This window comes from Natrix helvetica (genome assembly GCF_964273705.1).
Source record: "Natrix helvetica genome assembly, chromosome: 5".
In the NCBI taxonomy this organism is placed as follows: domain Eukaryota; kingdom Metazoa; phylum Chordata; class Lepidosauria; order Squamata; family Natricidae; genus Natrix; species Natrix helvetica.
In genome coordinates this window covers 42,687,894-42,713,241 of record NC_138551.1, presented here as the reverse complement: position 1 = coordinate 42,713,241, position 25,348 = coordinate 42,687,894, and the positions used below count along the sequence as shown (strand labels likewise).

General features: G+C 43.8%; 1 protein-coding gene across 2 annotated transcripts in view; it reads left to right on the top strand.

Annotated features, from left to right (window-relative positions):
- AMOTL2 (angiomotin like 2) overlaps positions 1 to 17,196 on the top strand; it is a 29,491-nt gene extending 12,295 nt beyond the window's left edge. For both annotated transcript variants that reach the window (XM_081954783.1, XM_081954782.1), the window contains exons 4-10: positions 1,849 to 1,993; positions 2,779 to 2,871; positions 4,447 to 4,742; positions 11,941 to 12,233; positions 12,557 to 12,765; positions 13,602 to 13,769; positions 15,180 to 17,196. In XM_081954783.1, the coding sequence (XP_081810909.1) occupies positions 1,849 to 1,993; positions 2,779 to 2,871; positions 4,447 to 4,742; positions 11,941 to 12,233; positions 12,557 to 12,765; positions 13,602 to 13,769; positions 15,180 to 15,238 (1,263 nt within the window). In that variant the 3' untranslated portion in view covers positions 15,239 to 17,196. The remainder of the gene's footprint in view (positions 1 to 1,848; positions 1,994 to 2,778; positions 2,872 to 4,446; positions 4,743 to 11,940; positions 12,234 to 12,556; positions 12,766 to 13,601; positions 13,770 to 15,179) is intronic.
- The last annotated feature ends 8,152 nt before the right edge of the window (positions 17,197 to 25,348 follow it).

Sequence of the window (25,348 nt, the reverse complement as noted above, 5' to 3'; positions counted from 1 at the left end):
TCTTATCCTTTAATACTTTTCAATTACTCTCCCTCCCCTTTAAACAGCTGTGGAGCACAAGCTAACAGGACCCAACTGATCTTAAGCTGAAGCAGTTGTTGAGTGGACAGAGAGAGAAAAGAATCTATTCACCTTCTCTGCCAACAGTTGTGCTCTCCTGTTATCTGGGCCTGTTTCCTGGGCTTTCTTGGTAGGCAAGACACAGAAGCTTTTGTGCAGAAACACACAAGGAGAGGCTATGGCAGCCCAGCAGCAGCCAAGGGCAAGAATACTCTTCTTGAAGCCATTGAGTTATTTGGGAATGGCCTGGCACGTGCCAGGGCTGCAAAGGGAATATGCGAGGCCTGCAAAGTAAAGCGTTAACAATGGAACATGGAACTGCATATCAGTCGGAACTAAGGAAGAATAGGGCAAAAGTGTGAAAGAAAAGAAGAAGGGGAGGGGGGGAAAACCACAGCATGCCCTAAAGATTCTAATGGAACAGTGTAGAGTGATTTAAGTCACAAATTGTAAACATCTAATGTCGTGATTTTAATGATTCTGTTTACTGCCTTCACAACCTTATCATCATTTGGGCCCCGTTCTTATGATCAGCTTCCTTGTATAAGGGGAGAGATGCAACCACCATTGCTTGTTTATAGTTTTTGTAATGAATGTGGTTGCTGGTTATCAAACAGGTGTCAAATCCAACTCAAAACAGGCTTAGGAATATATTGGATAGCTAGCAAATGGCATAAAATAAAATAAAAAGAGGAATGATACATTGGACTTTGAGAAACCAGAATAACATATTGGCTTTTATTGAAATTAACTTGAAGGAGGTGGCAGTGATGCTGACTTCGCCTTTATATGATTGTTTTAATCTGCCTTAACGCTTTTAAATTGCTTTAAATTCTAATGTGTTTTCTCACTAAGGTTTCTGTGACAGTTTTATACATTTTCGCATAAACACATGTGTATTGTAAAGTATACTGTATACATACACACTACATGTAATAAAAACACTACAAACATCAAATACTATTTTTTAATAAACATCATAGTAACATTATTTAGCATTGGCACTCTGCCTATATTTTGGTGTAGTAATAGAAAATGTTGGAAATGATGACTGACCTCCAAATAAATTTTAGAACTTAAATATAAAAACAATGGCTTGAAAGAGTGATAACATCAAGAAGCTTCTAAATATTACAGTTTCCAGTTCAGTTATGTCTTGTGAGGGACTGACTTTTCTAACTCATGTACTTTTGGTTCTCTTAACTGAAGATCCCTGCATTCAATTTCATGTTTAGATTGTGACTTTTGAATATTAAGAAATGTTTGTTAATTTGTATTCCAATGCAAATTTGAAGTTCAGTTGTTGAGCAAATGTTCACTACTGTACAGGAAGTCTTCGACTTACAACCACAATTGACCCCAAAATTTTCATTATTTAGTGTAACATTTGTTAACTGAATTTTGCCCCATTTTATGACCTTTCTTGCCACCGTTGTTAAGTGAATCATTGCACTTGTTAAGTTAGTAACCTGATTGTTAAGTGAACCTGGCTTCCCCATTGACTTTGCCTGTCAGAAGGTCACAAAAGGGGATCCCATGACCCCAGGATACTCAACCATCATAAATACGAATCAGTTGCCAAGCATCTGAATTTTGATCATGTGCTCTTGAGGATGCTGCAATGGTGGTAAAGTGTGAGAAATGGTCACAAGTCACTTTTTTTCCCAGTGCTGTTGTAACTTTGAACATTCACTAAATTAACTGTTGTAAATCAAGGACTCCCTGTAATTTATGGATTTTATTATGCAGATATGTTTTAACCTAAATGTTCTGTTTTTTGATACTTAGTTGGAAAGCGAAATTCAACAAATTTCAGAAGATTATGAAAATCTAATGAAAGCATCATTAAAGAGAGAAACTTTGGAGAAAACCATGAGAAACAAAAAGGATGGGGAAATGAGGAGGTTGCAAGACTTCAATCGGGATCTCAAAGGTAAGGCAATTTGGAAAGGTCAAATTCTAAATTTGGGTGATATTGCGAGTCAGAAAATTGTCTGTTATGTTTGAAATTTCCTATTCTTTACCACCAATATATACCATTTAACGCAATCCGGCCTAGGATGTATTCAGATTCATACTGCTACAGCCATTGACTCAATAGCCAATGAGATTCAGATTTGGGCATCTGCTGTTGCAGGTGGCTTCTTTTCCTCTTTAGGGGTAAGATTTTGATTATGCATTGGAGACAAAGAGATGACCATCACTGCCCACTGGCACAACGGTTAATGGTAATCAGAATAAAAAGGCAGGTTGTGACGAAGAGGTGGGGGGGGGGCTATGCACCTTCATGGCTTGTTGGCAGTTTTTCAAAATCACTTATAAACTGAATCATTTAACTTAGAAGGTTCCAAAAAGTTATCTAGTTATTTTCCAGACTGTAAATCTTATTGTTAGGATAAAATTAAATAAAATAACAAAATGTGGCAGAATTTTGGAATTTCTGGATTCCAAGCCTCTAATAAGGCTTGGAATCCAGAGAAATATTGTTCTTATTTAAAGTTCTAAGAAATAAAGCATTATTTGTGAAAATAATGCAATTATGCAAAGGATTTGCATAATTGTGCCATTATTAGCAGCTATGTCCTCTGACAATGTTAAACACAATAGCACCTTTGGCAAGTGACAAATAACTGTCTGTGCCTTTCCAGAAAGCCATGAATATTTGAGCATTGAAATACATTCTAATCTTGATTTTATTTTCCTTTCAATTTGTTTTAGAGCGATTAGAGTCAGCAAACAAACAATTGGCTAGCCGAGCACAGGAAAATCAAGAAGGAAACCAAGGGACTATGGCAAAACTTGTTGCTCAAAGTAAGCCTCTTGAAAACCTTTTGCTAGTTCAACTGTATTTCTACTTCCCATATGCCCTTCTGATAGTATCCCGCTGCATATCTCTGGTTTTTCATTTGTATACCAATGTTCAACAGGACCAGTGTCCTATTCCTTGTGCCTTTGCCTCAAACAAGCTGGAAAGAAGATAAGTCTGTGGTCCCTTTAAGATTGAAGAGGAGGCGGATCCTCCTTTGGAAGCCTTTTGCCATTCCCCTAAGGAGGCTAAGTTATTCTTGGCACTTAAACTAGAGCCATTAATCACAGCAACCATCAGTGTGACCTGGATTCTTTGCATTCCAATGGCTGTTCTGGCTGTTCCAGCACACAAGCTATACTCCCTCTCCTTAAAGTCCTAGGTCCAAGATGTTTCTTGCTGCTGTTCTGGATTTTTGAAAAGAGGGATTGTTGTCAAAGGATGAGAATTGGCCTGGCGATGGGGGTGGAAGTTGGCATGTTCCTGCACTCAACTTTTGCCTATCCAGTTCAGGAAACCACTTCTCTCCTTCCAGGAATGAGAGGTCCTGCGTCCTTTCAGAAAGCACTTCTCCTCCTGGCTTTGTAAATACAGCAGTGGGAAACAATAATCCTTTGCATAATTGCTCTGAAAAACCCTGTTTTTCACTTAGGCAGCCATCCCCGTTGGTGAGAATCAGAATCTCCGCTTTATTATTTAAAGGGTTATATGACTCTTCTGTCTGCTTCATTAGAATGGTTCTACCTCTTAATCAAGTTTCAGCAAATCATGAAAGAGTGGTAGAATATGGATCGTGTCCTTATGGTTTTAGCTCCCACATACAATTATTGTGGCAATTTGGCCACCACATTTTGGTCTCTTGAAGATAAGAAAACTTACAAATAACGCCAGAGTCTTTTTGCGAATGGGGGAAAGCAGTGTGGTGCCCTCTGCAGATCATGAATGAAACTGCTAGAGATAGTCATGCTTCTATAACCTTTGGTGTAGGGTCGAGTAGGGTAAGAGGAAGGAAATGACATAGTTTACTAGATACGTAGGGCATAAATTGAGTCTCTCAATAATGGCAGAGAATCTGTGGCTTTCATATATTGCCATATTCTGATACCTATTATGGTTAGCCAGCCTGACTAATGATTTAGGATGATGCAAATCGCAATCCAATGTCATCTGGAATGGTACAGATTTCTTGTACCTCTTCTATAGCAGCATGGTTTACAACGTCCCATAAATTCTTCATCTTACCTTGTTAGGCCCCATCCATGATCACATCATGGAAAACCATGGCATGGAAGCATGAGCGAAGAAGTAATAGGAACGTTGTGTAACATCAAAGTACTATGGCACAACAAAGTGTTTTTTTTTCCTCTTGAGTCTGGCAGTCTCCTGGCATAACTCTTTTGTGCAATTATTTCAGTAGTCAACAGATTATTGAAAATGAAGACAATAACCATTTCTCTTCTAAAAAATTAGGATTTGGGCTTAGTGCATTACAGTTAAAATTATCTTTAAGGTTACACTGTCAGAAATGTGGAGTACATAGCTGTGGCTTATGCCAAACCTCCTCTTTGTTTTGTCTTCAGACTATGAATATCAGCAAGAAAGAGAAAAGTTACAGCGGGAAATTGCACGTCTACATGGCACTAATGAAGACCAACGTCGGCGGGCTGAACTGTTGGAGCAGGCTCTGAGCAGTGCTCAGGCCCGCACTGCTAAAATGGAAGATGAGTTGCAGAAGAAGCGAGCATATGTGGAGAAAGTAGAACGATTGCAACAGGCCCTGGGCCAGCTCCAGGCTGCGTGTGAAAAGCGTGAACAATTAGAACTGCGTCTCCGGACCCGCTTAGAGCAGGAACTGAAGATTCTGCGGGCTCAGCAGGTAAGAGAAGGACCAAGAAATAATGGCAAAAAAGTATGAAGAATATTCTGCTTACTAAGTTTGAAAGCAGTTTTGAAAGTTTGGATCACCCACATACTGATGGATTTTTGTCTTATTTCATCTCCTTACTAAAGACTCAACAATTTTACTTTCCATTAACATAGGAAGAATGTATCTCTAGAATGCTCCATTTAATGTTACCTCAAGCCCAATAATAGAAGAATGTTTGTGGAACAAATCTAAACAACATTATGGAAGCTGTACTTCCTCTTCTGTCTTTTTACACAACTAGTCAAATAATGTAATGACAAAGAATTTGTGGATGCAAGTATATACCAGGGCTATTGCAGCACTCTACAACTGGAAGTTGAATAATTCGTTTGGCAATGGTTAGCAATCTATTTATCAGTTGATCTTTTTAATTAGCATTTATTGAGATTGTGTTAATCATAAAATGTTACACTTTTATAAAAGGAAGTCGCACACACTATAAAGAATAAGTTCTATTTGAGCAGGAAATTAAAGGAAAACAGTGACGGGGTGCAAAAATCAGATCTGTATTTTAAAAAAAAATTAAGACCCCTTTCAGATATGCAACTTTTTACCAGATTCAGATGATCCAAATGTGAGCCAATCGGAAAAAGGTTGAGTTCCTTCAAACTATGATGGGAAATATAGGGTATATGTTGATTTTCCTGTACACCGCTTGGAGAGTCCAAGCAATGGGTTAATTCAGTCTGCTTGCCCTTAGGACTGAGGAACTATTTTTCCTTAAGCCACACCTCCTCCTGGTGTGCTCAATCCCCCAGAATTCTTCCTCAGTCAGCCCGTTTGGACGTATTTAGTTAGAGCTCTGAGCTAAATTGATCCTTTTTTTGGCTTGGACTCTCAAATTACGTTTAAAGTTTTTCTCTACTATTCCTCCAACATCGTGAGACGTTTCTCTCTTAAATTCTGCGACTTTCTTCAGTACAATCTGCACTTGAAGGCCAGGAGGTAAGCTGGAAGGTGGTGGGGGGTGCCCCTCAGCCGATCCTCTTGGGACGGCTTCGGAGGCCTGCCGCTTGTCGTTTAAAACGGCGCGGCTGCAGCGGCGAGGTTCCTAACTCCCCAGGCCCCTCGTTTGTTATTTTCGTCGAAGTTTTTTCGCTCCCCGGCCTGCTAGAGGACCTCTGCCGCAGGGAGGAGTGGGCGATCGTCGCCATTGCGAGGCGCGTTCGCCCCTCGCTCTCCCTTAGCCCCACGCTGTTGCGGCGGCCATTTTTAGGCGCGAAAATAGCGCGCCCAGCCATGGCCGCCATTTTGCATCAGCCTCGTTGTTCAGGAGGCCGCTGGAGGTGGCAGGGCCTAGCAAGGGTTTCTCGGGCTAGGATCGCCACCTTCGCCTTTTGTCTATTTTTGCGAGCGGCGCTGGTTCCTGTGCCATTCCAACGGTCATCATACCGGCTCAGGGAGGAGGCCTTAAGTAAGCGCAGGCCTAAAGAATTTTTCTATAGTCATTCTCCTCCCTGCTTCTCCTGCGGAGCCTTGCACCCCGGTGCAGGCCCCAATCCTACCCCTGGGCCTCCGACTGGTGTGAAACATGGGATGATTTTATAGTATTGATTCGATTAATTGTATATATGGCAATTTTAACGATCATTTCGTTTTGTTTCCCATTACAGCACCCAGTCTATATCTATCCTTCTGCCTTATCATAGCCTTGCTCCATCTTGTGTGGTCATTGACTATGGACCTGCCCAGTCCTCCCGATTCCCAAGACGCTAGGCCGAGCCTCTCGCAGGCCCCTAGCAAGGGTTCCTCCTCTTCGGGGAGTGGGGGTGCGGGCAAGAGTGGTGGGGGTAGCTCTGGGAAACAGCGTTCCAGAACCCCTTCGGTAGCTGAGGCCAAGGATGCTGAAAGGCGCCAGCGGGCCCTTGACAAGCAATTCGAGAAGGCCAGACGCCAGGCAGACAGGGTGCAGTCCCTTTCAGGAGCCCCTCCCTCCCGGGAAGATCTCCAGTCGGTCCTCGCCGAGGAGGTGGAATCCCAGGACCTATCCCCTAATAGGTCATTTGCAGAGCCGGCTTCCCCGGTCCCTTCCTGGGCCTGTGAACAGGTTCCTCCCCCTGGGGATGCTAGCATAGACGATATGCAGGGTGAGGCTTCACCTCCCCTAGTAGAGGGCTTGGATCCCGATTCTGACTCTGAGGAGTTATCGCCCCGCATGCAGGAGCTAATGGCCCGTGCCATTGCCAAGGGCATCACGGAGGCAATGAAATTTAAAAGTCCTACCGCAGCGGCCCCTAGGGGTCCCAAACCCGATCAGGCAGCTCCGCCCCCAAGCAAGCGTGCTCGCCATCCTTCCCTGGAATCCTCGGTGGTCAGCGAGGCCTCTGCCATTGAGGACCCTGACCCGGAGGTGCTAGGCCTCTCGGACGACGAGGACCTTCCCCCCGAAGCGCCCGCCTTTGCGGGTCTCTTCAAGCCCAGCCTTTTTAAATCGGTCCTTCACAAGGTCAAGGCTGCCACCAGGGTGGGGATCAAGCCCAAGCCGACCGCGCCGGCGGATGATGCCCCTCCGGCTAATCCCAATGCGGTCATGTTTGATGTGCCAGCGCCCCAGCAAGAGCTGGTTCCGGTCCCGGGGCTGTTCCTCGACTTAATCCAGCGCCAGTGGGCTCAGCCAGCCACGCAATCCTCTCCCAGTGGGGTAGATAGGAAGCTTTATACTATGGAGCCAGTGTTGGAGGACCTTCTGGCCCTTCCCACTGTCGACCCGCCCATCGCTGCGCTCACTTCCAACTCCTCGCTACCGGCCGACCTCCTGGAAGGCCTTAAGGCGGAGGACAAGAAGGCGGAAAAGGCGTGCCACAAGACCCATCTGGCGGCTGCCTGGGCCATCAGGGCCTCTTCTTCAGCTTCCTTTTTTAATAGGGCCTCTGTGATCTGGCTGCGCGAGCTCCTAAACAAGCTCCCGGCGGGAGACATCCGTCTCCACCAGGACGTGTCAAAAATAATCGCGGCCTCCCAGTATGCCGCTGACGCGTCCCTCAATGCCACCAAATTTGCCTCCAGGGCCCTCGGTTCTAACATAACTTCCCGTCGACTGATCTGGCTCCGACATTGGCAAGCGGACCAGAAAAACAAATGGAAACTGGCTTCCGCCCCTTTTAAGGGGTCCAAATTGTTTGGCGAGTCCCTGGATCCTCTCCTCATTGAGTCCAAGGACAAGAGGAAGATCCTACCCTCTTTAAATAAAAAGCAGGAACGTAAGGCCGCTCCCTACTCTAGGAGGCAGTCCTTTCGTGCCTCCGAGCCTTCCACCTCTGCCTCTTCCTTCTCTCCCTCTAATAGGTCCTTCGGCCAGCAGGGCGACAGGTCCCAAGACAGAGCGCCTTTTCGGGACAGAGGCAGGCAGCAGTTCGGCTTCCGCAAGTATAACCGCGGTGGGGCCTCCAACAGGCCGTTCCGTAAGTCAAAGTGACTGCCAGGGCTTGGCGCCCATCGGGGGTCGCCTCCAGCTGTTCGCCTCTCATTGGGCCCAGAACACCGAGGATGCTTGGGTTCTGCAGACAGTCAGGGAAGGCCTCTCCCTAGAATTCCTGTCCCTTCCCCCTCGGACCTTCATCCGGTGCCCTGTCCCGTCCTGCCCCCAGAAGAGGCAGCGTATGGACCAGGAAGTCCGTCATCTCCTGGACATCAGGGCCGTGGAACCAGTTCCCCAAGGCGAAGAGGGGAGGGGGTTTTACTCCATCCTCTTCCTGGTACCAAAGAACTCGGGGGGGTGGAGAGCCATCTTGGACCTCAAGAACCTCAACAGGCATATCGCCTACCGGAGGTTCAAGATGCAGTCTCTGCAGTCCATTCTGGCGGGGATTCGACAGGGAGATCTTCTCACATCTATAGATCTCAAAGAGGCATATCTCCACATCCCCATCCGTCCTCAGCACAGGAAGTTCCTGCGCTTCTGTTATGCGGGTCGCCACTTCCAGTACAAAGCTCTTCCATTCGGCCTCTCGTCCGCTCCTCGGACGTTTACCAAAGTGCTGGCGGTAGTGGCGGCTCAGCTAAGACGCAGGCCCATAAGGCTCCAGTGCTACCTGGACGACATCCTGATCCAGTCGTCGTCCAGGCAGCAGGCCCTTCGGGATCTCCAAACCACTATGAGATCCCTCAGAAACCACGGCTTCTCTCTAAATATAGAGAAGAGCCATCTCACCCCAACCAACAGACTTGTACACCTGGGGGCGGTGATAGATACCAACTTGTGCAGGGTTTTCCTTTCCCGAGACAGGTTGACCGGTCTAAGGTCCATGACCCACAAGGTGTTGAGCTTGAGGCAGGCTCCAGTGGTCCTTCTGTCGCAGCTGCTGGGAAAAATGATCTCCTGCATTTCCATCGTGCCGTGGGCCCGCCTGCATTCCAGGTCTCTCCAGTGGCTGCTGCTGCCGCACCAGAGGGCATCCAGGAGCAACTCTACCAGGCCGATTCGAGTTCCCCCGGACGTGAAGAGGTCTCTCCGCTGGTGGGTGTCTCCGGCCATCCTCAAGGGCCACCTATTCAAGGAACCCGAGAGGTTGATCATCACCACAGACGCCAGCCTCTCCGGCTGGGGAGCTCACATGGGGTCCCTGGTTGTTCAGGGCAAGTGGTCCCAAGTGGAATCCAGCTACAGCATCAACCTGCTGGAACTGAGAGCTGCTCGCCTGGCCCTGCGCCATTTCAGCCGGCCCATCCATCGCCAACATGTGCTTCTGATGACGGACAATGTGGCCACCAAGGCCCACATCAACCGCCAGGGCGGCACCAGATCCAGAGCACTGATGAGAGAGGCGGAGTCCCTGGGACGCTGGGCGGAGCGCCATCTGGAATCCCTTCGCTCCGACCATATCTCCGGAGTGGACAACACACAGGCCGACTGGCTGAGCAGGACGACCATAGATCCTGCGGAGTGGAAACTGGACCCTCGCCTGTTCCACCAGATGTCCGACAGATTCGGGACTCCGGCCGTAGACCTGTTTGCGTCCAGGGACAACAAGCAGCTCGACCGCTTCTACTCCCGGTTCTTCACCCCGGGGGCGGAGGGGACAGACGCACTGCGTTGCAGGTGGCCCCGCGAGCTACTGTATGCCTTCCCTCCCCTGCCTCTCCTTCCTCAATTCATCTCCAAAGTCATCGCAGAGGGAGCAGAGGTCCTCCTCGTGGCCCCGCATTGGCCCCGCAGGTCGTGGTTTGCCGACCTTGTCCACCTGTCGGTGTCTCCTCCGTGGCGCATTCCTCCGGACCAGATCTCCCTCAGCCAGGGGGCCGTGATTCACCCAGAGCCCCAGTGGCTCCAGTTGGCCGTCTGGCACTTGAGGGGGACCAACTAAAAGACCAAGGCCTGTCGGAGGAGGTAGTGAACACCATTCAGGCGGCTAGACGCCCTTCAACCACTAGGATTTATGATGCGTCCTGGGCCGCCTTCGCCAAGTGGTGTGAGGAACTGCTCATCGAGCCGACGACCGCGCCTGTTCCCAGAGTGCTTGACTTCCTTCAAGCGGGACTCAACAAGGGCCTGGCCCCGAACACCCTTCGACGCCAAGTGGCGGCTTTGTCTACTGTCTGGTCGGGCGACCGCCTTTTGCCTCTCAGCAAAATCCCGAAGGTGCGTCTTTTCCTCAAGGGTGCTTCTAACCTTCGCCCTCCCACCGTTCATCGCTATCCTACTTGGCAGCTGTCCGTGGTCCTGCGGGCCCTCTCTGGCCCTCCATTCGAGCCTTTACGCACTACTTCTCTTCGATTCCTGACGCTGAAGACGGCCTTCTTGATTGCCATCACGTCAGCTCGCCGGATTTCGGAGCTGGCGGCTCTCTCTGTTCGCCAGGATCTGTGCGTCATCCACCCTGACAGGGTCATTTTGAGGCTGGACCCGACCTTTACCCCCAAAGTAAACTCATGGTTCCATAGGGCGCAAGACATTGTGTTGCCAAATTTTTGTCCTCATCCGTCGCATCCCAGAGAGCGATCCTGGCACAATCTTGATGTCAGGAGGGCCCTGAAGGTCTACATCGCTCGTACTGCGGAATTCAGAAAGTCAGAGGCTCTTTTCCTCTCCTTCCAGCCCGGTTCCCTAGGGAAGAAGGTCACTTCCTCCACAATTGGCAGGTGGCTTCGCGCTTGCATTGCGACTGCCTATGAAAGTCAATCCAAGGCCGTCCCGCGCGGCATCACTGCACACTCCACACGAAGTGCTGCTACTTCAGCGGCCTGGGCCACCCAGGCCTCGATCCTGGACATCTGCAGGGCCGCTACGTGGTCCTCTCCTTCTCCATTTGTGCGACACTATAAACTGGACATTTTCGCCTCGGCTGAGGCGTCTTTCGGCAGGCGTGTGCTCCAGGCGGTTGTGTCAGAGACCGAATCCCGGGAGCCTTCTTCTGCCCACCCAGATGGACAATAACTTTGGTATGTCCCATTGCTTGGACTCTCCAAGCGGTGTACAGGAAAATGACCATTGGCTTACCTGAAGGGTCCTTTTCTGTACACCGCGGGAGAGTCCAACCCACCCTGGCTCTCAAGGCCGGGATTCGGGTTCCTCGTGTCAACAGTACATCATCTTGGACGCTTCGCTCCGTCCGCACGAACTGACTCCTTCAAAGAATTCTGGGGGATTGAGCACACCAGGAGGAGGTGTGGCTTAAGGAAAAATAGTTCCTCAGTCCTAAGGGCAAGCAGACTGAATTAACCCATTGCTTGGACTCTCCCGCGGTGTACAGAAAAGGACCCTTCAGGTAAGCCAATGGTCAATCTCCTGGAGGAAAACTCCCTGAGGCAAAGAATATGCTTAATTCTTGCATATTTCTTTTCATCTGGAATTCCCAAATTACTTCCATTCTAACTCTATATCCCTGGATCATAAAGCTATCTAGCATATTTGTGGTTGATTCTAGTCAGTTTTACTCCTGTAAAGAAAAGCTTTGAATTAGGCAGAAGTAATAAGCTGTGTAGAAACACCATTAGATTCTTGTAGGCCAAATAAATACAGGAATCCAGACTTCCAAATTCTTTAAGCCCGGTTTTTACTGGTAGACTATACTGGAGTACAAGGGAGATGTCAGAAACATGAGCCTCATCTTGCATTGGGCCTATTATGTTAAATGCTGGAATGGACTGCTTTTGCAGAAGCACCAAACACAATATTAAACAAGTCTTTTGTTTTGTTTTGCTACTCTAGAGGCAGATGGGAGCCCCAGGTGGAGGATCCTCTGAGTTGAATGCCCACATACTGTCTGAACAGCTGAGAGAAAGGGAAGAGAAAATCCTGGCCCTGGAGGCTGATATGACCAAATGGGAGCAAAAGTACTTGGAGGAGTGTACCATGCGTCAGTTTGCTATGGATGCTGCTGCCACAGCTGCTGCACAGCGGGACACCACCATTATCAACCACTCCCCACGCCAGTCTCCCAACAGCAGCTTTGACGAAGACCTTTTGCTTGCAAACCACAAACATCAGGAGATGGAAAACAGGTTTGTCTTGTTAGAGGAAATTCTGATAGGGTTCCTTCTGAATTGGCTTAGCCCCAGCAGCATGAAAAACTATTATCCTTTTTAACCGTCCACTGTTGTTGTTTTTAAAATGGCTTCCTTACCAGACAACATTCATAGCATGCCAAAGAGAACAGATTAACAACAGCTTCTTTTCTGCAAAATGTAACAAGAGGGTACATATTATGGGATGCTTAGAAGGCAGGCTTTGTTCAACTGCTAGATCTTAACATTCTGTGAATGCTTCCTGCGAATTGTAATGTGTGCTGGTGGTTTCCTTCCTTATTGTTCATTTTCTTTCCCAGGTTAAAGGAACTTCATGCCCAAATCCTTGAAAAGGATGCTGTCATCAAGGTCCTGCAACAGCGCTCTCGGAAGGACCCCAACAAGGCTCATCAAGGCTCCCTACGACCTGCAAAATCAGTGCCATCGGTGTTTGCAGCTTCTGCCATGCAATGTTGGCCCGGAAACTCTGTCAGTGAAAGTGATTACCACAGCAATCCAGATAACAAGGGTAGGATTTTATAGTTACATGTACTTACATTGTACATTCAATGCTTCTTGTCCTTTGGTTCCATTTAGGCCTTTTAGGCAATGTGGTGGTTTTATATTTACAGTATTTGTATTTTTCCCCATTCCCATAGCCTTATGCTTTTACCAAGTGATTTTGGCTCACTTCAGATGTTCCAAATCTGTGTTTGACAAGATCAGGGAAATGAAGCTGTGTGAGATAACAAAAATGTAACATGCTGTCAGACCAACAGAGTTAGTGCAAACTATGATTTTTCAGATCCAGTGTAAAACAGTATAGTGAAGGCAAAAGGTTCCTTGCAAATGTCACATTCCTAGCCTTCCAGATTGTGGTGCGGAAGATCAGGAATGTAAGTTAATTTTCAGGAAACCACTGGCCACTAATTAGAAGCATGAATTAGTTATCTACAATTCTTTCCCTTCTCTTGGTCATTAAGAAGCCCTACTGTGGAATTTCCATCCATGTAGCCTACAGCGAGAGGCTGAATAAATATGTATAATATTAGCAGGGCATCTTTTTAATTATTTCCTTGTAAATGTTCGTGTTAGGAATAAATAGTAGAAAATATAATTTTCCTTTTGGTAATTTTCCTTTTGGTAATTAAAGGCTATACGTAAATATTACTGATAACTTGATGGCTGGATTCATACATTATACGTAACCTTAAATGTCTTGTATGGATGTGGCTTGCATGGTTTATGACCAGATTATCACTTATTCTGTTCAGAAAAAAGGCAAACCATAGTTAGCAATATGTGAACCCTTAACAATATTAATTTGATTATACTGATCTAAATTATTATTATTTGGTTCTTCAGCACTCAAGGCCTCAGCAGAAGTAACTGCTCCATCAAGTTGTATTCCCTTCCACACCAAACATGGCAGCAAAGATGGAAGTACACAGACTGAAGGTCTTCCCACAAACACTCCATGTGACGAGCCCAAGTTCCATGTTGAAAAAACCAGTGGTACAGCAAGTTCCCTAGGTAAGGACCAGTTGATGAGTGAACCCACAGAGCCTGACCTTCTCTTTTAGACTTCCTAGTAACTATATTCATAGCATACCCAGTGACCTGCCTTCTCTGCCAGAAATGCCTGTCAGGGTTCGCATAACTAAGAGGTGAACATAGTGCTGTTGCAGCAGGCCAAATACCAGGACTAAGATTCTTCCCATAGTGACTAATCATGAGTTTCATGCAATGCAGCATAGGCTTATCCTGGAGGAGGTGGGGTGGATGCAGGAAGAACGAGAGACAGACATTGAATAATAATTTGTATAGATGTTTAAATTCTTTGTGTTCCCTGTCATATTTTCTTCAACAGTAAATTACAAAAGTCTCTATTTAAAACACGGAATCATACTATTCAGGTAGATCTGGCTTTTTCTTTTCTGAAACCCAGACTAGCCTCCATGGCCTTCAAAAGGCCTGATGGGACATGTGAAGGCCTCTAGGAAAGAGGCTGAAAATCTTCAATAGTTTTGGGTTTATTAGGAGAATAAGAACGATGGTGCAAAAAAGGTATATTGAGCTTTGCAGGTTTCAAACACTCATTTGGAAACTTGTTTTTGTTAAAATAAATAAATAATTCAGGTGACATTGCCCTGAATTCACAAGTTTGTCACCTTATTTCAGTAGGGTGGTTAATTTCAAAATGAGAGCTGAGAGACAAAATGAGGGGACTCCAGGTTGGCTCAAGGCAAGTGGTACAATCAAAGCAATAGGGATTACCAGGGCCTGAAACTTAGCTTAAACCAAAGCCATGGCCCTAAGAGGAGTTTCTTATATGCGTAGAGTTACGTTCAGAATTTATACCAAGAACTAGATTTGAACATCCCTCTCCAATCTATGCCCCTAATAAATAACATAGTCTTGGGAATTGGTTAATGTTCTGCATATTTTAGCAGTGATCAAGGGCTACAGGAGTTTTTAATCAGGTTTTGATGTCTCTCACATATGTCTGCTTTATACATTATGTTAGGCAGAATGCTTCACATTTTTTTGCTTTTATTTTTTTTTATATATTAAAAACATTTATCTAGCCGCTCATCTTTCAACCAATTCAGGTTTTGATTAGTGTAATGTCTGAACTCCAACATTGATTTGCAGGTCATGAATTGTGGCTTAGGACACATGAATCTGACATTCATGGTTAAGCACCATAGTTTCATGCAGTTTGTAACTTCAGCCATTGGGATTGTTGCGGCTACAAAGTCTACTTTTCATATCTTGTCTGTAAGACTAATATAAGTTTAGCTTGTGGCATCACCATGAAAAGTTTTGCTACGACAAGCACAAGGGTTACAAGTGGTTTATCTGGCACCTAAGCCAAATGTAGCTTGCAGCTGTGTATTTCCTCCAAACGTCTGTAGTAATGTAGCCTGTTTTTCTTTGCAGGGATGTTGCCAGCTGCTAAAATTCTTGACCTGTCAGACATGGTGGAGATTCTCATCTGAGGAGCAGGAGCTCCTCTATGGACCAGACCTAGGTGCTCTTTTCTGCCTTAGTGGATTTCTGCCTTCTCGGGAGACAGTAGCGGACCAAGCGCACAAAGCCTGAGGAGCCCTTCACCAGTTAGGATGCTCTGTGGAAAGCAGCACTAAAGACTTTACAAGGAGATCTGGAAGACATCAGCAACCAGATAGTTGATTTGAGGATGAATATTTCCCACTGTGGGAGATTCCCGAATTTGGATAGTGCCTCCCACGAAAATTGTTCTGCAGTATGCTGAACAACTAGGAGTTGAGGTTAATGCTTACCTCAAGGCAGCTGTTCCACTTTTTCCTCTGCTGCTGGTTTTTCCCAAGAGATGGGAATACAAACTGGGAAGTCAAGTGGGACTTTTATGCTGCCTGGGTAAGGCTCTAGAGGTGGTGGCATGTTGAAGTTTGGCACTGGAAGAAGTGATATACGTAATACGCAGGGCTTCTGTCGGACCTGAAGCGTAAACTATCATAAGCAAAAGTGTCTGGTGCTGGTGTGGCTACAATCAATTTTTCATACTGTTCCCCCTCCCCCAACTATGTCCACTGTTCAGTTCATAATCAGAGGAACTGCTGCAAATATTGGGAAGTCCAAGTGATCACCTCGCACATGACCCATCATAGATCTTAAGGTGAAGGGTGATCACAAAAATGATGCCGCTATTTTGTAAATATCTTCTATAAGCCACAGTCCCTTTTTGGGGGGCTCTTTCTGTTCTGTTCTAATATTTGCAGTGGATCTGCTTCATATCACAGAACTACTCTTTTATTTTGTTGTCAGATTTCTTCAATGTTTGCTTCCCCCCCCTTTTTTTTCTTCCATTTCATATCCTGTTTGCCGAGAGTTAAATATCTGCCTTCGCAGTTCTTCAGATTCCCTTTCCTTTGAAGCTATTTCCCATGATGCTTTAGACTGGAATTTCCCTACTCTTTGTTTGAGCGGCAGCCAGGAACCAGTTGTTTCTGTTTCTATCTTGCCATGGCCAAATTATCCTCATCTAAGCTGGATACATCCCTGTATGGTGTAGATCAGCACAGCTGTATGGGGGATGAAGGGCTTTGATGGAGAATTCCATCCAGGTCTAAAGCAAGATTACAACCGAATCTCTTTATTAATAAGAATGGATGTTATTCTATTTGTAAAAAATGGAAAAGTGAATGAAAACTACATGGAGAGAAGAGCCAAAGTATGAGTGCAGAAGTTTGGGTTAAATTGGTGTTTTGAAGTGGCTGACAGTGGTAATTTTATAATTCATTAAAGGGCATTCGTGGGAATGATGTGTGTTTGAACATAGGGGTCCACAACAACATTGTGTCCCAAATTTGTGTTTTTCAAAAGAATCTGGAGAAAATATCTGTTAAAGGCACATCCTTTTCTTTTCTTTGGAACCACTCCAGAATCTGCTTTCAGCTTTCTTTGCTCTCTCTCTCCTGCCTACTGACAGCTGGCTTCTGACAGTAGCCAACTCTGAGATGAGTGCATTAATTACTCCATATCTTTTGTTTGATTTCACCATCACACACTTTCATCCCCACCTCTGCTTCCTAGTTAAACATATGCATTTGCTGGACAACTGCGTTGAAAAAAATATAAAAAAATCCCTCCATAAATGTGTAAAAAAAAACAGTGTGTGGCTATTGTGTGTTGTTTACAAAGTTAAAAACAGCAAACAAAAAGTTATGAGAGAGAAGCACAGCTTAATATATTTCATATTAATATTTGGTATTCCTTTTAAAATATTTTTGTGCTGTGAACATTTTTTTCTGCCAGACAGTGAGGGGTTTTTTGTTGTGTTTTTGATGCATTTTAAGTTATCTTAAGTATTTAAATGTAAACCTGACTGTTTCTTATGCCGCCCTATACCGAGATTGCTGTAGCATTCCACTTGGTATAACAATATTTTAATAAAAGTATTGTTTAATAAAACTGAAGTTTTACTATGTGATGCATGTTTGTGTCTGGAGGATTCAAGGATGCTAAAACATCCAAAAGCAATCGGGGTTGGTCTATCTTGAAACTATCCAAGCTAAGACACTTGTACCAGAGGTGGTATTCAGCGGGTTCTGAACAGTTCTGGAGAACCGTTAGCAGAAATTTTGAGTAGTTCGGAGAACCGGTAAATACCACCTCTGACTGGCCCCGCCCCCATCTATTCTCTGGCCTCCCGAGTCCCAGCTGATCAGAAGAGATGGGGAGTTTGCAGTAACCTTCTCCTGGAGTGGAATGCGAATGTAGAGTTGACAGCATCCTTCTCCTGCCATGCCTAGCAAGCCACGCCTACCATGCCACAAACACAGAACCGGTAGTAAAATTTTGAATCTCACCACTGACTTGTACATACAGGTTTAATAAATCGTCGAGATTATTGCCTCCAAAGTGCAACCCTTTCCTCACTTAACCATCGCTCACATAACTACCATTCAAAGTTGCAGTTTACTGAAAGTTTATGATACATCCTCATAAGTAGTACAGTAAGTTACGGCTGCTGCATACAAACTGTATTCCTGGTCAAAACGATTTCATTTCAGGCACCTCACTACTGGCTCACTGATTGCGGTGTCCCTGGTCACATCACCACAATTTGCAACTTTTAGGCTTTTATTGTTTCCAGCAGAAACCTCCCATTGGATATCCTGGATTTGAGGACATGGTTTGCTTAACCACCATGATAGCCTAGCTATCTTTGTAAAAACAGTCATAAAATCCGATTATGTCACATGTGGCCAATTTAGTGACCTCAATAACTTTCAAACAAAGTTCTGGGCTCAATTGTTTTAAGTCGAGGACTACCTGTAACTATGTCCATTTATACCCACCTTGTGTACAGGACGTAAGAACAGCTTCCTGAGTAAATCTTAGTTAAATGAGCTTAAAATAAGAGATTGTTTCTTCCAGCACATTGGCAAGCCTTTAAAAATGAAGATGGGTGATTTTTATGCAACCTCCAGGAGTTAGAGGTTTGGTATTCTGTACATCTCATCCATGGTATTAACAGAGACTTCCGGTGGCACCGTAGGTGTTGAAGGACGTTCCTCTGGGAACGCCAGCCTCGTGATCGCGTTTAAGCTGCTAGAACAGCGTAAATCAGTTGTCAAGCAGCTTGAAAACTCTCCCCTCGGGAAAAGAGGGGGAGGAGAGCAGTCGGGCAAGGGTAGAGCTCCCCATAGACCCCCAGGAGCAATTCTGGGGCTCGAAGGGTTAGAGCCCCCCAGCAGCCCGACAAGGCTCCGCATCTTGGGCTACGTTCCCTCTAAGGTGCGCGGCTGCGCGCCCGCGCAGGTGGCAAGAAAACACCGCGCAGCAGTTTTCAACTGCCGCGCAGTGATTTCTATTGCCAAAGGCTCCAGAAGCTGGGGAAGTCCTTTGCAGGCAGCTAGAACGGGCCGTCCGCAAAGGACTTCCCCAGACTTGCTTTGAGGAGCACGGGGCGACTGAGGCTAGTTGTGAAGCCCCAAAGCCCCCACCGCCACCGGAAGAACTGCTACCACCTCCTCCTCCTCCTCCTCTAACAGGCAGCACTGCCGGATTTGCCGCCCGGCGCTGTGGTTGAGATGAAGCCGCCAAAGCTCCAGCCGGCATCTCTGCGCATGGCAGCGGCGCCTCCCCTCTGCTCAGAGCACCTGAGCTCAGCGCTGGGTTACCCCTGCCTGCCCCCTCCTCCTCCTCCGCCGTGCTTTTGAAGAGCCATGAGGCTGCGGGAGACAGTAGGAAGGCGGGGGGAGCAGGGGGGGAAAAAGCCTCATGGCTCCTCAAAAGCACGGAGGAGGAGGAGCGGGCACGGGTTACCCAGCGCTGAGCTCAGGAGCAAATCTGGTGGTGCTGTTGGAGGAGGAGGAGGTAGCAGCAGTTATTCTGGTGGCAACTCGTCGGCAACTTCAGCAGCAGCCCTGCCCACAATGAAGAAAGCAAAGATGGAGCAGATCCATGCAGATGATGTCGCTGCAACATGACTGGAGGAGGAATTCTGGGAGTTGAAGTCCACAAGTCTTAAAGCTGTCAGGTTTGAAGACCCTGGGGTTTTTTTCCCTAAAGGATTAGGGGTGCAAGGATCTTGTAACTTGACAGCTTTAAGACTTGCACGCTTCAATGCCAGAGTTCCTGAGCCAACATGACTGGAGGAGGAATTCTGGGAGTTGAAGTCCACAAGTCTTAAAGCTGTCAGGTTTGAAGACCCCTGGGGTTTTTTTTCCTAAAGGGTTAGGGGTGCAAGGGTCTTGTAACTTGACCGCTTTAAGACTTGCGTGCTTCAAATGCCAGAGTTCCTGAGCCAACATTTTGGTTGCTAAGCAGGAGCGTTGTTAAGTGATACTGACATTATATAACACTTTGAATTAAGCGGTTACCTTGAAGAAACATAACTTTGAGTTTCAAATAATACTGATTTCGTTGTTGTTTTAGGTGACATCTGTGAAAAAAATTCAGGCGCTCAGGCATGAAAATGTGCCGCTCAAACACTATACTTTTCTGCTCACATCGAAAAAAAATTAGAGGGAACATTGATCTTGGGATGCTTCTGCTGCAGCAGAAACAAACGCCACGACCACTCCTGCATGGTATTAACAGACAATGCAAGTTGCACATCTGCACCTTTTTGTATTTAAAATTCCTACTGCATCATTGGAAAACAAACCAGAATACTAGAGAGAGCCCTAGTGATGGCATTGCCTTGGAATTCTGGGTGGCTTATGCAGGCTCAGCATAACTATTTGACACTCTAGAACTTCAGTCAGCCCAATGTCACTAATACCATCTCAGACATCTAAAATCTATGTGAAAATCTTAAAACTATAGTTCTGGATTACTTCGCTGCTACTGCCTACGTAGCTTATATCTTGCCATGGTAGGGATGTGAGCCAAACATATATTTTGACAAAAGTTCCTTTACTTAATGTAATTAAGAATCCTGAGCAATCTTGAGTTCATTTTAGGAAATGTAAATGAGAACAATTAACAAAATTGAAATACAAAATACATACGAGACAGAAAAATCACCTTTTTATTTTAAAGATCAGTGAAATACTACGATCATATCGGTTATAAAAAATTACTTTAGTGGAAGTTTTCAAAACAGCACTAGAAAAATACCTGTCATTCATTAGCCTGTCCATAGATTGTCCTGCCTAAAAATATAGTGGTGCTTTGTGAACTCTTTTGAATGTCCAATATTTCTGCTTAAATATGACTTGAGATGTGATATAAATTTAATATCATTTTCCTTAATAAGTGAACAAGTATGTTTTTTACTCATTTATTTAATAAGATTCTATTATATGGTTTCAGACTTTGTTGGATCATGTTTTAGATCATGTTTATAGAGAAAGATTGAAAATTCAAATTGGTTCACAAACCTTTAAGAACCACTGCAAATAAGCAGCTAGACAAGATAACCAATATAGTACAAGTTTTAATTGGGTGACAGAAAAAATTAAAAGAGTAGGGTGGTGGTAGAGAATATTGGGGATGCAGCACCCCCAATTCATTGGCTTCCAGATGTGTTGAACTTCACGTGTCATTATTATCAGCCTACACTGTGGACAGATTGATATCCAAAATGTGCATTTCCTTCATAACCCTTACTTATGCTGCCATCATCCTGTGCCATTTGATGTGTGATGATGTATATAGCCTTGCTTTGTTCCAGGAAAGGCTTTTAATAGGGCATCTCAAAGAATGTATGTTTGGAATAACACCCATTCATTTTTTTAGGTTAAAAAGAAAAGGTAAATTATAAAGGCATGCACATTAATGGATTACTGCAAACAAAACAAAATGCAGTTTTAATTCTCTCCAGCAGAGTGAAAAAACAATAGAACTCCTTTATATAGTTCATTAATGAAAGGATTAATTTGCTATAGTATCTTGCGATAAAGGCCACAGTAGTTTGGAGAAAGTATAGAAAAGCTCACTGATGACAGCTTTATTAACAGCTATAATGGATGACATCAAATCACAACTTTTTGCTTTTTCATAATAATATGAACAAGCCATTTCTATAAAGATCTATCAATCTATAAAACCCAAAATCAAAGTTTCATTCTTTTCCACTTCAAGTTCAGAAGCAGTCTCCATGTGGAAACAAAAGTACTTATATTGTTTTCTTTAATCAAAGTAGTCAATTTTACCATTTCAGCCAACTCCATCAACTTCTGCAACCATTTGTCCATAGTAGGAATTGAAGTGTCCTTCCATTTTTGTGCATACAATTTTTTTCTGATGTTAATGCCTTATTTTACTGCAGCAGAGTCTCGGTAGTCAATGCTGCTGCTTCTTTTTTTTTCTTATCCTGCCTCACTTCTCTTCCCCCTCTTCTTCCCCACTGTTTTCCTAATTACTTTTGTATTTTGTATCTTATAATATTTTATAACTCAATAAAAATCTTAAACCATAAAAATGTATTGGTTGCAAAAGAAAAACAAAAACAAACAAAAAAAAAACCAGGATGAAATATTGCAAGGAACCATATCCAGCAACAAAATGGGTTCTGGAATCAAAATTAAGCAAAAGGGTAAACTGCTTGGATTGTCTTGAGATATTTAATGGTAATTGGAACCTGGGCTTGAGAATGTTTTTCATCTGATCCAACAGGATGACTCTTCTCTTCCTCTTGCTTTTTCTTCTTATGTCCCAAATGAGAAAATAAAGATGGCTGTAGTTACTAAATGCTCCACTTCCAGAGCAAGTAGTAGAGAAAGAGCTATCGCAACTTGTATTAAAGCAATGAAAATTGTGGTAAAAGAATAAGGGATTTCTACTGTCAGAAAATACAGATTTGATTTGGGACTCATGGTAAAAAAAGAAGTCTGAATAAATAAAAGGATTCTGCCCTTGAATGGTATATGTAGGGAACATACAAACTTTAAATACTTTTAATCATTTCACTTTTATTCGTTTATACAGAAAATTTGTAAAATAATGTAATCATGTCCCAAAGCGGGATATTATATGTTAGAATTAGTATTTGAAAATTGGATGAAGATGGCGTAACAGTTGTTTATGATTGTAATAAGATTAAAATTATTTTAAGCTATGATTTCAAATTTGTGGCAGGAAAAAAAAATATTGTAGTTCCTCCATGCACTCCAAGCTCCGAAAAATCTTGGGAGGAAAGAAACACTTGCTAACATACTATATGGTATTAGTCAGCATGAGAGTTTACATACTGTATGAGTGATACCTTTCCATAATATGCTTTTACGCTTTTACATGACTTCCTTTTTAAACATTCACAATGTTATATTGTGTCTGTGCATGTTTCGGGAATGAGGTGGGGTGGGAAGATATTTGAAGGAAAGAAGTATGTTGGTTATACATAGATACCAGGAGCAAGGCTGATGAAACAGTACTTCCAATCATTTGGGTTAAAAAAATATTAAAGTCCCTGTTAAACGAAGCCACTCCTTTAAAAACACATCTTTTCATGTACTGTATCTTACTGATATTCCACGAGTTCATCACTGATAGAAATGTAAAACCTATCTGATTTATTTACACAACAGCAACATACATAGATCACTTAAAGAACCTATTAGGCTCAAATGTGCATTGTGGAATCACACGTGAAAACTCTTTAAAACGTTTATTCTCATTTACATTTCAAAGTACGATTAAGACTTTCACACCTTGACAGCCTCTGGAAATTGTATTTATGAGTATTAGTCTGAAGAAGAAAGAATAAATTACTGGGAGCAAAAAGAATACATAACACTAACCTGTCGGTTATTGTCACACAAGCCACTCTTCCATTCTTCTAAGACAGGGATCAGCAATCTGTGGCTCTGGAGCCACATGTGGCTCTTTCATCCCACTGCTGCGGCTCCCTGTCACTAAAAATATGTGTCACAACCATCAATGTGCAACACCCGTCAGCACACAATTTATGAAGCTTTTTGACCCCCAGTAGGCCAACCATGGATAAATCCAAGAAAAGAAAAGTTTCAGAACCTTTCATTCAAATACATATGCTGGTTTGGGGGGCACTCAGGAAATAGTCAGGCATGGGAAGGGGTTTGTACCTCCCAGTGTTTTTTTTCCCTGTGGGAAACGGGTCCAAATGGCTCTTTGAGTCTTTAAGGTTGCCGACCCCTGTTCTAAGACAATTGCTTCATTTGGTTTTAATCTGGAACCAAACAAATTACATTTCAGTATTTAAAAACCTTGAGCTAGACCCCTTCTGTTGCTGCTTAGAAGACTTATAATCCGAGATATAAAGGATATCAAACTGGGGAGAAAACTATAGATGAATTAACCACTTTACTTATTTCAGATGTCATCATAAACTATTGCTTCACTTTTCTTCCTATTATAACAGAGGAGGAAAGAAAGGGACAGCAGATTTGTGATTGGGAACTATGGCTTTAATTATCAAGGAGAACAACTTTTTCAGAGCTGACACCTGATCTTTGATGGCATGCTAATGGGGTTGCACCAAAATTAATGAGTAGACCCAGACAAACCTAGATCCAAATTCATTTACATTGGAACAGAATTAAAATAACCAATATGTACATCATCATATTATTATCCTCTAATCCTTTATTTTATCATTTTACCCTTCTTTCCATTACGTTACAATTCAGTAACAACTGTTGGAGGTATTTAGAACTATATTTCAGGGATGTAATGAAACAGAGCTTCTGATTTAATACTCTGCCAAAACTAAACAAATTATTAAGATGAAACAGTTCATTTTTTTTACATTAGTTTGATGTAATGATTAAGGCACCAGGCTGGAAACTGGGATACTGCCAGTTCTGGTTTCACCTCAGGGCCAATTACGTTCTCTTGGCTCTAGGAAGCTGTCAATAGTAGTCTCCAGGAGTCAATAAGGACTCAACGTCACACATGCACACACAGACATCAATTTTTTAAAAATAGAAAAGAAAAATAAATAACAATATGCTTCTGATTAGAGGGCATTTAATGTATCATTTAATGCAAGACAGACCAGAATAAAAGATCATTGTAACGCAAGAATAACTAAAGAGTGCTCAAAGTTGAAATAGTCAAGAAAATGTTGAAAGGCATTAGCATTTCCTAGCTAGAGTAGTCTTTGCCTGAATGTTTTTACAGCAGTGAGCCAGCCAGTGAATGCATCCTGTTTCCCTGCAGAGACTCTAATAAGAGAGAGAAATTCACAATCTAATGACGTTCACAAGTGCTCAGTGCACTTCCATTAAGTCTACAAATTTAGGATCATGCAAGAGCATCTGGACAGCTTCAGGTTGGAGAAAAATGTTAGATGTTCAAATGGTAACACAGCCTGCCTCTCCCGTAAACCAAATTCTACTTTCCCAGTATTATTTTTCAACAGTCAATTCCTATAGCTGTTGTGCTTGCTCAGACTTGTTGTTGCTTTGGGATTTTGCTTCCTTGGGGCTTTTTTAAAAATGTTACATGCAACTGGAGACTTCATGTTTCACATAAACATTTTATTTTTATTTCTCTGTATCCATTCCCTTACTTGACTCTGGGAAGCATCGGATTGTTTCTCTCGTTCCCTGTATGGATGGATCCTTTGCCCTGCTGTTTAAGGATTAAATATAAAGTAGTCTAGGGTGTACTGGGAAAACCAAATATGGCACTGTCATAAAAAGAACAAAAGGTGCACAAGGTTGGAACGTTGTAAGATGTATGGAAACTTTCTGTGATTGTGCTAGGAAAAAAGATGGAATAAATTAGATAGATATTGGGAAAAATCTATGTGGCTGATAAGAGTTAACGTCAATTTGACCAGCAAACCATTAAAAAGACAGATTAGAGTTACACTACTGGAATGAATATTCCTCCCATCTCCTAATCATCTCATTAGGCAAGAGTCTTAACGACTGTGGGACAATCCCAGCATACCACTGGACTTTCCCCAGCAGCTTATCTATGCATTTTCTAAGTATTGAGTCCTTGGATTATGCCGTCAATGTACTGGCTCACTGCAAGCTTTTATGAACTGTCTTATATGATGTAGAATTAACCAGCTTCAAGATTTCTGAGATAGAGTTAACAAGTGTGCTAAGAACATTGGTCTTATTGCTATATTGGTTCTGCTGTGTCTTTTTCATTTTTCTTCAACACAAGGCTATTTCCCC